The following is a 14,152-nucleotide window of genomic DNA, read 5'->3' as shown; positions in this document are numbered from 1 at the left end:
TGTGTCCCTGCTCTGAGCATTTCTCCTTCCAGTTAGGTGGCAGGCCCAGAACTCACTCATGCCGGCTTTCTCTGAGGGTGGGTGGTTCTTGATTGCAAATTTGCTGCGCATGCAAGAGGGCCCACGTTCAAGCGTTCCTTCGCATTTTGAGTTCAAAGAGAATGTGGTGGAAGGTTGAGGGGGGGGTGACTCCACTTGACCCTGAAGAGCTGCTGTCAGTCAGAGTAAGTAATGCTAGTCAAGAAGAACAGGTAGTCAGTCTGACCTGGTATGAAGAGACTTTTTGCGCCAGACTAGACTTGAAGGCAGCAAATCTATCTGTTTAAACAGATTGAGAGAGGGATGGGTGGCAATCCGTTTTTTAACTTGCAAATTGGATGCAGACATCAGAAGGTTAAGAACCTTCCTCTCATCTGCAGTTTATCCACCCAAACCCACCTCAACCTGCAAGAGTTAAATACCCAAATAGGGCTTTAGTATGACTGTTGGTTTTTAGAAGAAAAGAAACTCCACAATCAGAAATCTGGGAAATACTGGGGCAGGGAATGTCTGGTATGTTTTTGATGAATCAGAGGGGCCTCCTTGTATGTTTAGGATTCCATCTCTCATCCGAAGATAAATGACAGTGTCTGGCGTCCTTGCCTTGGTCCGGATTGCAGAAATGTAGCAAAGCTCCACAAAGGAGCTGTTTTTCTAGGCTTGCGTTGTGTGCAATAGCTCAAAAGGGAAGGATAATTACTAATATTGTTTTCTTTATCAGGGCTGCAGTCCTGTGAATTCAAATTCAGAAGTAATCCTTCGTCTGATAGGGCTTAATCCCAGATGCCAGCAAGTGTGAACAGTATTGCTGCCGCAAGATTCATTCCTACACAACCACCTTTGACAACCTGGTATGCTTCAAACTTTTTGGACTAAAGTTCCCATCAACCCCTGCCTGCCAGTTACTTCAGCATCTATAATTATTACTGCTGCTGCTACTATTTCTTCTGTTGTTGCTGTTACAACGACTACTGCATAAAGTTTATTTAGCACCAATTCTTATAGAATCATAGAATTGTAGAGTTGGAAGGGACATCTAGTCCAACCCCCTGCAATATGGCGGGGGGGGGAGCGAAAAGGTTGTGAAGATTGAGAAGGTTGAGCAGCTGCATATCAGGCATAGGCAAACTCGGCCCTCCAGATGTTTTGGGACTACAACTCCCATCATCCCTGACCACTGGTCCTGCTAGCTAGGGATGATGGGAGTTGTTGGCCAAAAACATCTGGAGGGCCAAGTTTGCCTGTGCCTGGATAACATAATCAAAATGGCAGTTTTCATAGTAGCATATCATGTTTAATCAGTTTGATTAATCGGTTAAAACACATTGATACCTTCAGTTGATTGCACAGAAGGTGGTTCACTTATAAAAAATGTTTTTAATAAATACTTTAAAAATTGCAAGAAAGAACCTTAGAAGAGCCTGCTGGATATGACCAATGGCCCATCTATTCCAGCATCCTGTCCTCTCAGTGGCCGATCACAAAATCAGAGAGTTGGAAGGGGCCACAAGGGTCATCTAGTCCAACCCCCTGCAATGCAAGAATATTTTGCCCCACGTGGGGCTCAAACCCACAACTCTGAAATGAAGAGTCTCGTGCTCTGCCAACTGAGCTGTGTCCATGAGAAGCCTATAAGCAGAACCTGAGCACAAGAGCTCTTTCTTCTCCTGTGTTTTCCAGCAACTGGTATCTAGAAGCATTGCTGCCTCTTCTAAAACAATGCCTGTTGCAACACATTCATGTGTCATCTGAAAATGAGGAAAGCGTGCTTTTCTCTCTTTCAAAGGACTCTTCTCATATGAGAACATTATTCTTTTCTCATTCTAAACTCTGCATTGTAATTACAAAACAATACCTTTTCTTAATGCTGTGCCGTCTGCTGAAGAGAACAGCAGAAGAAGGTATTGTAGACCTGCACTGCACTCTGAGTTCTGCCGACACCTGTGTCTGCATGTCACTTCTCAACTTTTGCCTGCAAAACCTCGCCTGCCAAGATGTTGAAAAGAAAGAAGAACAGGACCTAACAGGTAGCGTAGTTTAATGGGGAAACACCAAAGCAAACAAACAAGGACCTAACAAACGAGGCAGAGTCAGAACAGCGGGGAAATAAAGTACTTATTCACACAGCAGATTGTTAAACTATGGAACTCACTTCCACAGGAAACAGTGGCAAACTACCAAGTTGGATGGCTTTAAAAGAGTGGGTAAATTCATGATGTATAGATGGTATATTACACCTGTGAAATGATCCAAAATGTATAAGATAAATAATAAATGTTGGAAATGTGAAGAAAAAGAAGGAACATTTTATCATATGTGGTGGGAATGTAAGAAAGTAAAGAACTTCTGGGAAATGATATATAATGAGATGAAAAAGATGTTGAAATATACATTTTTGTCTCTAGTTTCGATTTCTCCACCTGGAAACCAATTTTCCTGTCTTGTTTAAAAGTCTCCATTATTTGATAATAATGGAGCCAATCTCGTACTTTAGACTTTATTTTCTCATAGCTCTGTAGTTTAAATTTACCACTTTCTTGTTCTAAAATTTCAAAATATTTTGGCCATATTTGATCTATTCTTGTCCATTGTTAGAACCCAATACTAAGAATTGTTAGAACCCAATACTAAGAATTTATCAAGGATGTATAACCTATTGCTGAAGTGGAATACAATAGATGAAACTGTTAAGTCAGCTATGATTAAATGGGCACAGGACATAGGTCATGACATCATGCTTGCGGACTGGGAACAGTTATGGACCACCGGTACTAAATTTACGGCATGTAATGCCTTAAAAGAAAATATTATGAAAATGATTTACAGGTGGTACATGACCCCAGTCAAGCTCGCGAAGATTTACCATTTGCCCAATAATAAATGTTGGAAATGTAATGAAGCCGAAGGTACCTTCTTTCACCTTTGGTGGACCTGCCCAAGGATTAAGGCCTTCTGGGAAATGATTTATAATGAAATTAAGAAGGTACTTAAATGTACTTTTCAAAAGAAACCGGAGGCATTTCTCCTGGGCATGGTTGGCCAATTGGTTTCAAAGAGGGATAAGATTTTCTTTTTTTTTTTTTTAATAATTTTTATTAATTTTCAACAAACAAAAATACAAACAAAAAATATAACCTGACTTCCCCAAACCTCCCCTTCGCTGCATCCTTATTTTATCAGTTTTTTTAGCATTCTTTCATCCAATTCTTAAATATAATTCTTATTAAAGTTTATCAAACTCCAATTTTACAACTGTAATTCCTTGTGTCTAATCCCTTGACATCTTAGCATTCCATAATATTACAAACGTCCTTAAGATAAATTTTAAATTTTTCACAGTCCTCTTCCACCGACTTTCTCCTCTGGTCTCGAATTCTGCCGGTCATCTCCGCCAACCCCATAAATTCAGTCACCTTGGTCTGCCATTCTTCCAGAGTAGGTAGTTCTTGCGTTTTCCAATACTTTGCCAGGAGGATTCTTGCTGCTGTAGTTGCATACATAAAAAAGGTTCTATCTTTCTTTGGAATTGTTTGGCCAACCATGCCCAAGAGAAAGGCCTCCGGTTTCTTTACAAAAGTCCATTTAAGGATTTTCTTAATTTCATTATAGATCATTTCCCAGTAAGCCTTAATCTTAGGGCAGGTCCACCAAAGATGATAAAAAGTTCCTTCACATTCATTACATTTCCAGCACTTGTTGTTGGGCAAATGATATATCTTTGCAAGCTTGACTGGGGTCATGTACCACCTATAGATCATTTTCATTATATTCTCTTTTAGGGCAGTACATGCCGTAAACTTAATGCCTGTGGTCCATAACTGCTCCCAATCAGCAAACATAATATCATGTCCAATGTCTTGTGCCCACTTAATCATTGCTGATTTAACCGTTTCATCCTGTGTGTTCCATTTTAGCAGCAAATTATACATTCTAGACAAGTTCTTAGTATTGGGCTCTAGCAATTCTGTTTCTAATTTTGACCTCTCCTTCTGGAAACCTAGTTTCTTGTCCTGCTTGAAAGTTTCATTGATCTGGTAATAATGTAACCAGTCACGGACTTTAGGCTTTAATTTCTCAAAACTCTGTAGTTTCAACTTTTCACCATCATACTCTATAATTTCACAATATTTTGGCCAATCTGACTCCATATTAAGCTTTTTAACCGCCTTGGCTTCCATTGGTGACAACCACCTGGGGGTTTTACTTTCCAACAAATCTTTATATCTAGTCCATACATTATACAATGCTTTCCTGACAATATGATTTTTAAAATTTCTATGAACTTTTACCTTGTCATACCATAAATATGCATGCCATCCAAAACTATTATCATACCCTTCCAGATCCAAAATATCTGTATCTTTCAGAAGTAGCCATTGTTTCAACCAGCAGAAAGCTGCTGCTTCATAGTAGAGTCTTAAGTCCAGCAGGGCAAAACCCCCTCTATCTTTTGCATCAGTCAAAATCTTAAACTTAATTCTGGGCTTTTTGCCCTGCCAGACAAACCTAGATATATCTTTTTGCCACTTCTTGAAACAATCCATCTTGTCTAAAATTTGCAATGTCTGGAATAAAAACAACAGTCTAGGCAACACATTCATCTTGATAACAGCAATTCGGCCTAACAAGGAAAGTCTCAGTCTAGACCACATATCGAAATCTTTCTTCACTTCAAGCCAGCATTTCTCATAGTTATCTCATAGTTATCTTTAACATTTAAATAAATTAATGTTTTTAGATGTTAAGTTTACCCCCAGATATTTCACCTTACTTACAATTTCTAAACCAGTTTCCCTTTGGAAGCTATTTTTTTCCTCTATCGTTAAGTTTTTTCCCAGCACCTTTGTCTTATGTTTATTCAGTTTAAAACCTGCCACCTGACCAAATATTTCAATTAATTCTAAAACTCTTTTTACACTGGCTTCTGGTTGTTGCAGTGTCAAAACTAGGTCATCCGCAAAAGCTCTTAGCTTATAATGTTTAGATCCGACCTGTAATCCTTTAACCAGCTGGTCCCCTCTAATCATATTCAACAAAACCTCCAGTACTGATATAAATAGTAGAGGGGAAATTGGGCATCCCTGTCGTGTCCCTTTCTCAATGGGAATTTCGTCCATAACTACACCATTCATAATTAACTTGGCTTTTTGTTCAGAATATATTGCACCTATACCGTTTTCAAAGTTTTGGCCTACCCCCATCCCTTGAAGATTCTTCTTCATAAAACTCCAACAGATGTTATCAAAGGCTTTCTCTGCGTCGACAAATATCAACACAGCTTTTCTATTTATGTCAGTTTCCAATAGTTCTAAGATATCTATAATGTTCCTCACATTATCTGACATATGTCTCCCTGGGAGAAAGCCTGTTTGGTCTTTATGAATCTTCTCCAACAACACTTTTTAAAATCTTTTTGCTAAAATGTCTGCAAAAATTTTGTAATCCACATTCAAAAGTGATATAGGGCGGTAGTTTCTAACTTGTTGTTTTTCAAGTTCTGACTTCGGTATAAGTGAGATGAATGCCTCTTTCCACGATTCTGGAGCCCTTTTCCCCTCCAAAATTTGGTTGCAGACTTCTTTCAATGGTTGTATTAACCATTCCTTCAATGCTTTGTAGTACTTCGCAGTCAAACCGTCTGGCCCTGGTGATTTTCCTAGTTGCATGTTCTGGATGGCACCCTCTATTTCTTGATTCGTAATTTTCTCATTCAGGATCCTTTTATTTTCTTCCGATATTTTTTGTAGGCCATATTTTCCAATAAATTCTTCTATCTCTTGTTCATTTTTTGGCCCTTGTTTATACAGTTTCTTGAAAAAACCTTGAAAACAATTACTTATCTCATTTGGTTTATTTATAATCTTCCCATCAACTTCGAGCGATATCACTGTGTTCAACTTTTGTCTTTTTTTCAGTTGCCATGCGAGTAGCTTCCCACATTTATCTGCTGATTCAAAAGTCTTTTGCTTCATCTGTTTTATTTTCCATTCTATTTCTTGGTTCACCAATTCCATATATTGTGTTTGGTAAAACTTTATTTCTCTTAGTATCTCGTGGGACTTAGGTTTAGATCTAAGTTTCTTTTCCCCTTCTTTTATTAAATTCCAGATTTTTTCTTTTTTCTCATTCTGCTTTTTCTTCTTTATAGAGTTCTGTTGTATCAGGAAACCACGCATCACGGCTTTACTTGCGTCCCAAATTACTCTTTTTTCTACGTCTGATCTTAGATTTACCTCGAAGTAGTCTTTAAGTGTTTTTTGGGCCTTTTTATAAATTTCTTCATCTCCAAATAGGGTGTCATTCATCCTCCATCTAAAGGTTCCAGCTGTTGTCAATCTCATTTCCATCTTTACTGGATTATGGTCAGAACAAGTTTTCGGGCAGATTTCTGCTTTTTTAACTCTTGATGCCAGATTGCTAGATATCCATATTTGGTCAATTCTCGTCCATGTCTTTTTTGCTTCAGAAAAAAAGGTCCCCTCCTTCTCCAGAGGATTCCTAGTTCTCCAAATGTCAATCAAGTCCAGTGTGTCAGTCAGTTCAAAGAAAGTCTTAGGTAATCTTCCATTCTTGGAGACTACTTGACTTTGGGCCTTATCCATGTTCGTGGAGACAACTCCATTCATATCACCCAACAATATAATTTTAAGGTCCAAAAAGTTCATCAAAGTCTCATGCAACTTCTTGAAAAACTCAGCTTTCCCCTCATTCGGTGCATAAACTCCTACAATCAAGATCTTTTCTCCTTGAGCTTGGATTTCTACTGCCAGGTATCTTCCTTGCTCATCTTTGAATATCAACTTCGGATCTAATTTTTCTTTGACGTAAATCACCACCCCTCTTTTCTTAACTTTGTCTGATGAAACGAATTCCGATCCTAGTCTCTTATTTATCAGAAGTTTCCGATGTATCCTGGTAATGTGGGTTTCTTGTAAACATATAACATCTAAGTGCTCTCTCTTTAGTATATGAAACACTTGATTCCTTTTTCGGGGATGATTAAGGCCATGACAGTTCCAACTCAAGAGTTGCAGAGACATTTTTGTTGCTAGGTGTTTCTCCCACCGACTGCACCCAGTTGTTGTTCCTCGTCAGTAGGTGGTTGGTTCAATCCAAACGATAGATTTGCGATATCCGGTATTTCCCTCTCACTCAAAGAGGGATAAGATTTTCTTTATGTACGCCACTACAGCAGCAAGGATTCTTCTAGCAAAGTATTGGAAAATACAAGAATTACCCACACTGGAAGAATGGCAGGCGAAAGTGATTGACTTTATGGGACTGGCAGAAATGACCGGCAGAATCCGCGACCAAGAGAAAGAGACAGTGGAGGAAGATTGGAAAAAGTTTAAACTATATCTTAAGAACTGTTGTAAAATAGAGGAGTGATAAAATGTCAAGGGGAAGGAAGATGCAGAATTGCAGCTAAAACTGTTTGATGATTTAAGGTGAAATTGAGAATGACAATGAGTTTAAATTTAATTGGCAAAAAGGGTTGTTGAAAAACTGTAAAATAAGGATGCAAAAAGGGTGAGGTATGGGGAAGTCCGAGAAACGAGGCGTATGAAAATGAGGTTAAGAAATGATATTTTTTGTGTGTGTTCGTATTTGTTGATGTTTGTGTGTTGTTGTTGATTAGTGTTAAAAATTGGAAAATTAATAAAAAATTATTATTTTAAAAAATGAAATATACATTTTTAAAGAAACCAGAAGCATTTTTACTTGGTATTATAAATGAGGATATTAATAGACAGGATCTTAAATTGTTCTTATATGCAACAACGGCGGCAAGAGTATTGTTGGCCCAGAAATGGAAGCAAGAAGAAATACCGACAAAAGAAGAATGGCAGACAAAATTAATGGACTATGCAGAATTGGATAAAACCTACAGGACCAGAGATTTACAGATAATTGGAAGAAATATATGAACTATTTTAAGAGCAACTGTCATCAACAAATTACACTAGTAGGATTACAAGAAGTTTTGTAAGGAGAAACATATGAAATATTGCAAAGAAGAGAAAGAAGAGAAATATTAGTTACGAGATTTAAATGTAATAGTGAAAGTAAGAAATGTATATTAAGTGAAAAGATTGGAAAATTTTCAGATGTGATTGATGGAAGTCAAAAAATTGTATAAGATATAAAAGTATGTTTAATAATTGTGTTAAAAAACTAATAAAAAATAATAAAATAATGGATAAATCCAAGGCTCTCAGTGGCTCTTAGCATCTTGTTGACCATTGTGGGAACAGGAGGCTGAACTAGATGGAGCTTGAAGTGGCTTCTTCCGGTCCAAAACGTCTGGAGGGAACCAGGTCAGGAAAGGCTGGCAGAATCTTGTCAAAATTGGGGGGTGGGGTGGACAAATCAGAACAGAATATGCTCAAGTGCAACTTTTCACAGCAAACTCCCAAAGCACAGCAGTGAAGTGTTTTGCTAAACACATCCTATGCCCTTGCAGCTAACAGGAAGCTGGCAACTTTTAACTTAACCACCCTTCCTGGTATGGAATGACTTATGTGCCTTTCCCTACAACCACCCCACATTTGTGCCAGCCCAGGCCATGGGCAGTGCTGGAGAGGCTGCTCCAAATCCCTCGTGGAGAAGCAAGGATTAGCGTGTACCAGGCCATCTTTGGCGTGCTGTTCATCAAGATTCCCCAGCTGAGCTGAAGCTTTGCTGAATGACAAAAGAGGTTCTTTTATCCTATCTCCAGAGATGTGTAGTTTTAGCTCCCAAGGCAGGCGTGTTGTGCTTGTGGAGGCACGCAACTTGCTGAGGTCTGGTTCCATATGAGGGTGAATCATCTTTCTAAGAGGAGAAAGTGAGTCAGAAGGAAAGCTCTCTTTGTACAGGCTTATTATATGCCAGTCCCCCCTGCTGTTTTGCCCAGGAGTCAGGGAGAAATATCCACTCTTGCTAATGACATGTTGCAGCTGGGAATAATAAAAAGTGTGGCTCATTATTCCAGCCCCACCCAGCCTTTCCATTGTGTGCTGTTGTGCATCCAAATGTTGATTATTTAGTTTAGAGCAAACTGGCAGGTCCTAGGGTTTCTATGTTGTTGTTCTTTTAAAAAAACAAGGTGTCCACATTCTCGTTATGGGTCTTTGCACATGTGCACGTGCATTATTTCCAACAACACTTAATTTAAAGCACACATCCCTAGTGATACGAATCTTGGGGTGCTTCCAAGGATGGGCTTAATATGGTAAACATATCACAAATGGGACATTGATCACATTTCCGCCCAAAAGGTAAATCTGGATCCAGTTATTGGGGGTGGGGGGAATACGGGCTGGGGTTTTGAAGCCAGAATGTCACATGGACCATGCAAAAAAAAAAAATTGCACGCAGGAGAAGCACCCATCTGCCAATCTGGAAATTAGAACCCAAGGTCAATCCCTCCCCTCAGCGGCGTAGCGTGGGTTGTCAGCACCCGGGGCAAGGCAAGTAATTTGCGCCCCCTAACCCGGGGCAAGGCAAGTAATTTGCGCCCCCTAACCCCTAACCTGCCGCCGCTGCCAGCTTCTTGCTGCTGCCTGGGCTGGGGTATTCACAGTTCTACAAATCTTTGGCGCTGGCTTGCTCCATTAGTTTAACTTGGGGGGGGGGGGAGATTGCAATGGTGCTATGTGCACCGAGAGGGGGGGCACGGTTGCAACGCAGTGGGGGGGAGAGAAGAAGAGAAACTAGCAGGAGAACCTGGATTTCCCTCTGCAGCTCTGTGGGGAAGGAGGGCACAGACTGGGCTCCTTCCTTGCCACAAGATCCTGGCTGCGGGGCGCAATTCGGGAGGCTCGGCTGGCCGGGCCCAGGCCCCGCGGGGCTCCTCCGCGCTCCCCTCCCCCGGCCGGGTGGGCGGCACCTGCCAAGGCTGCGGGTTCCGCTGCGCCTCCGTCTCTCTTTCCACTGGTAGCGAGAGCGGGTGGGAGGAGGCCACCCGGGAGCCGGAAACGGGCGCCAAATAAGGAGAGCGGGGCGGGCCTGGATCCTGGCCTTGTTTGGCGCTTCCCCTCGGCCGGCGGCCCAGCCAAGCCCGCGGCGGCGGCGAGGCGATGCCCGCGCAGGGGGGCGCCCACCCCTCGGCCCCTGCCCGGCGCTGCCGCCCCAGCACCTGCCCGCTCCTCCCAAGGGGCCTCCTCTCCCTCCCGCCTCTTCGCAGCAGTCCTCGCGGGGGGGGGGGGGACAGGCTCGACTCTCCCCTCCCTCTTGCGCCCCGTCCCGCGGGCGATCCTGGCCAGGCTCCGGCTCCGGACCTCCTTGCTGGTGCCTGCTGCTCCCCCTGGTCGCCCAGCCCGACCCCTCCTCCCAAAGGAGCTGAGCCCCGAGGCTCTTCGGCGACTCTGGAGGCGGCGAGTGCGCCCCCCCAGATGTTGCGCCCGGTGCGGCCGGCACCCCCTGCACCCCCCACGCTACGCCACTGCCTCCCCTTCTCTGCTGCAGGGCACAAATATAGGATGGTCAGCTGCAAAAGAAAATGGGGCTCTTGCACCTTTAATAGGTCTGCAGAAGACCTTGTCATAGCTTGTCATGCAGTGATGCAAGGGCATATATGAACTGGCCCCAAAAGAGGGTCTTTTCCTGCTTTCTAACCCATGCTAAGAGATCTCTGAATGTTCCTTTGATGGAACAGACTTGTTTCTCAGCAAGATATGTTGCACTCAGCCCTGACTTTATGGGGACCAAACTGGCTTTAAGACAAGCACTTCCATTGCAATGCAAGCACTCCCACTCTTGTCTGTGGGCTGGCTGTATCCACATCAATCCATGGAGGATATAGAGACACAGGAAGCAGTGGGAAGCTGTAGTCTAAAGAACAGTAGGTCCTGTTCCGTTGACCTTGCAAAGGCAGAATGCCTGGCTCCTAGTATTTACAAGGCCCTGGCCAATTTAAAGCCTTCGGGTTGCTTGCCAGTTGCAGATGTTAACATCTGTCCCGTTCTGCCTGGACTCCTGGATCAGTTTCAGGAAGCTCATCAAGTTAAATGTCCACCCCTGACCTTGAGAATCCCAGTTTGCTCCCAGTAGTCCTAGATTGTTTGAGGAATGCAGTAGGATGGTGTGTGGGTAAGGAAAATTTTAAAATTGCAAATTAAAGGTCAGCATACAGTGCATTTAAAAAAACAACAACTAATAGGGCTCACTAATAAACATTCCACAGGGATGGAGCAGGTACTGAAGATAATGTCCGAGACTGCCAAATCGCCACCCACAGCAGGCCACCAGCAGAGGATGTGAACAAGCACAGTTTGCTAGGCCTGTGCAGCAGGAACTTCCAGTTGATGCACCAAAGCCTTAGGGAGGGCTCTGCAGTGAGGATGCAGGAAAAAGCCTTCTCCACCTTTATGGATTCCCATTTTACGAAACCTACCTGTTCCACCAGGGTTTTGGAGGTGTTTAATACCTGAAAGTGTACTATGTCTAGTTTCAAAAAAACTCTTTATTCTGGTTTTAACACAGACAGTTTTAACTTGCTTTAATGGTCTTTTTTTATTTAATTTTTTTAATGCTCCGAATACTGTATTGTCCTGGGAGCTTGGCAAAGTGGAAAATGTAGCCTGGCTTTGCTATACTCTCCCTGCAGGCTGGAGCACACAAGGGATACAATTCAAACGGCAAACGTTTCAAAACGTTTCGGCAAACATTTCAAAAGAGTTTAATTAAACGAATAAAAATTATCCCTAATGGCTAGCGTACGCTGCTAGAGATTCTCAACGTAATCTGCTTCAGTGGTAGCCCTTGAAGCCACCACGGACTGGAGGCTCGCGCTGCCTTGTGGGACCTTAGGAGAGACATTCAGCTCCTGGGAAACAGCTGGAGAGATGCTGGTCTCCGATCTCATGCTTTCGTCATCCTCGTTCTCAGCATCCTGCATCCCGATAGGCTGAAGCGTATGAGGGATAAATCTGTGGCGTGGGCATCCAATGATGCCGATCCTGCCGGAGAAGAAGAGTGCAGCCAGGTTGTTGAGTGGATGCCCACCTGTTACACCTGGGCTAAGGAAACTGCACTGGCTAAGCTAGAGCGTAGGGGTTACACTCCACCACTTAACACCATGGCAAAGTGGTTTGGGTGCTATACCGGGACTGGGGAGACCAAGGTCCAAATGCCCATCTTGGCTATGAAGCTCACCATGTGACCTTGTAGCAATCATCACCTCACAAGGCCAAACTAGGCAATACCTGAGCTCCGTATCTGTGCCCTGAAATGCAAGTTTGTTTTTCAAAACAGTTTGCATTTAAAATAATAATTAAAACACTGCACTTAAGGATACAGCTAAGGTCTGGTTTGGCCCTCGGTTCTCCCTCGCGGGTGATTTCTGAGAAGTTTCTAACCATAATTACCTTGAATTTCTGCTTAGCCCTCAAGAAAGAAGGGCATTTTCGCTGGCCAGGTTTGATTCAAATCCATCAGACCTCCTTTGGGGAAGGTTCTCAGGCAGGGTGGAAAGAGAAAGAACTTGCCCATGTGAAGACCACCTGGTGGAAACCCTTACACATATGGTTCTTAATTGTAAACTATATGCTGATAGTTATTGCTGATAGTTATCAGCAATTTCTAGATCAACTCTGCATCCCCAAATGGAAACCAGAGTCAGAGGTCATACATTTTCTATTACTGGGGAATGATCAGGAGCTCACCAAGTTAGTGGCTAAATATCTCTATTTGGTTTTTTGTCATCAAAATACACTGCAGACGTCTGATCTCCCTGTAGACAAGAGATGCGACGATAGACTGCTCTGCCTCCTTTCTTTTAGCAAATGTTTTGTGCCACTGGGGAAGTGGTAATTCTGTACTGATTTGTTTTGGATGTTGTATGTGATGCCAATAAAGGTTTTACGATACGATTTCTGAGAATAAAATGGGTGTCTGGAGAACCAGGTAGGCTGCCTTGTGCTCCTTGGAGAACGGGCAGGATAAGAAACAAAGAGATAAAGATGGGAGAGTCTGGTAGCTGGAGTCCCCTTCTCCCAATTTTCTGCTTTTGGGGGAAAGCAGACGGAATTGTTGCCAGGTAGACAAAACAGACAGACAGGATGCATGTCACCAAAACCAACGTAGTCCATTGGCCTGAATTTGTTGGCATCCGTCTGTCTCGGGAGACAATGGAGGAGTGTGCCTTTTGGGGTGAGGTCAAGCCATTCTCATCAAAACTCAATGGTTAAGCATTCATTGGATTCTATTCTGCTAGCTTTCCTTTTGCTCTAGCAGGGTCTTCAATGTCCTTTTGCTTTCCCCGTGGCCATCACATGCACAAACAAGGCAGATGCACCCAATACATTTAGAGCACATTCAAATAGGCTCGAAACTATGAGTAACTCAGATATATTTGTGAGAGAGGCCACTGCTCCGTTAGATTTTGTGGTCACGTATTGCGTAGAAAAGCCCTGCATTCCTTACTTGGGTTCTGGCACGACAGAGGAAAAGGGTGGCAGCTCTTCAGGAACGTAGGCTGGCTGACTTCTGCCAGCATGGAGGTAATGGTCCTGGAAAAGGTACTGAGCGCTGTCTTTAGGCATCGGCAGCAAGGTGCTCAGCACAGGCGATCGCTGGTCCATGACGCTTCGGATGGCTGGCTGCCTTACATCGGTGCTCCTTTAAGAAATAGTTTAAAAAATAAAATAAAAAATGAATAAGGGAAAGGTGTCCAAGTAAGGGTGACATCATACAGCGTACCTCCCGACTGACAGCATTTTGCAGGCTTTGGGGGTGCAGAATTCAATCACATACTGGAAATTTAGATTTGCAGAAATAAAATGGATTAAAGTGCTCTATTGCCTCAGGGAAACAAATCTACTAAAAAATATGGATTATTTTTATTTTTATTTTTTTTGCAATTAGGAAAGTGACAAGGAAATGCATTGAAAAACATGGGATGAATGAATGACCAATGGGAAAGTATGTGAATAGATGAGATACAATAGCCATCTTCAAATATCTCAAGGGCTGTCACATGGGAGATGGAGCAAGCTTGTTTTCTCCTGCTCTGAAGCAAAGGACTTGACCCAATGGATTCAAGTTACAAGAAAGGAGATTCCGACTAAACACCAGGAAGAACTTTCCGATGGGAAGAAGAAGAAGAAGAGTTTGGATTTGATATCCCACT

At 42.6% G+C, this 14,152-nt stretch overlaps 1 protein-coding gene across 1 annotated transcript in view; it reads right to left on the bottom strand.

Annotated features, from left to right (window-relative positions):
* Positions 1-11,685: 11,685 nt before the first annotated feature.
* The window catches only part of PPP1R36 (protein phosphatase 1 regulatory subunit 36), a gene marked incomplete at its 5' end in the record, with an annotated part of 68,019 nt that continues 65,552 nt past the window's right edge, over positions 11,686-14,152 (bottom strand). Inside the window, 2 exons of the mRNA XM_081880246.1 lie at positions 11,686-11,981; positions 13,447-13,641. Coding sequence (XP_081736372.1) covers positions 11,747-11,981; positions 13,447-13,641 — 430 coding nt within the window. The 3' untranslated portion in view covers positions 11,686-11,746. The remainder of the gene's footprint in view (positions 11,982-13,446; positions 13,642-14,152) is intronic.

Source organism: Podarcis erhardii (genome assembly GCF_964252035.2).
Source record: "Podarcis erhardii genome assembly, chromosome: 1".
In the NCBI taxonomy this organism is placed as follows: Eukaryota; Metazoa; Chordata; class Lepidosauria; order Squamata; family Lacertidae; genus Podarcis; species Podarcis erhardii.
This window is presented reverse-complemented; position numbering and strand designations above follow the sequence as displayed.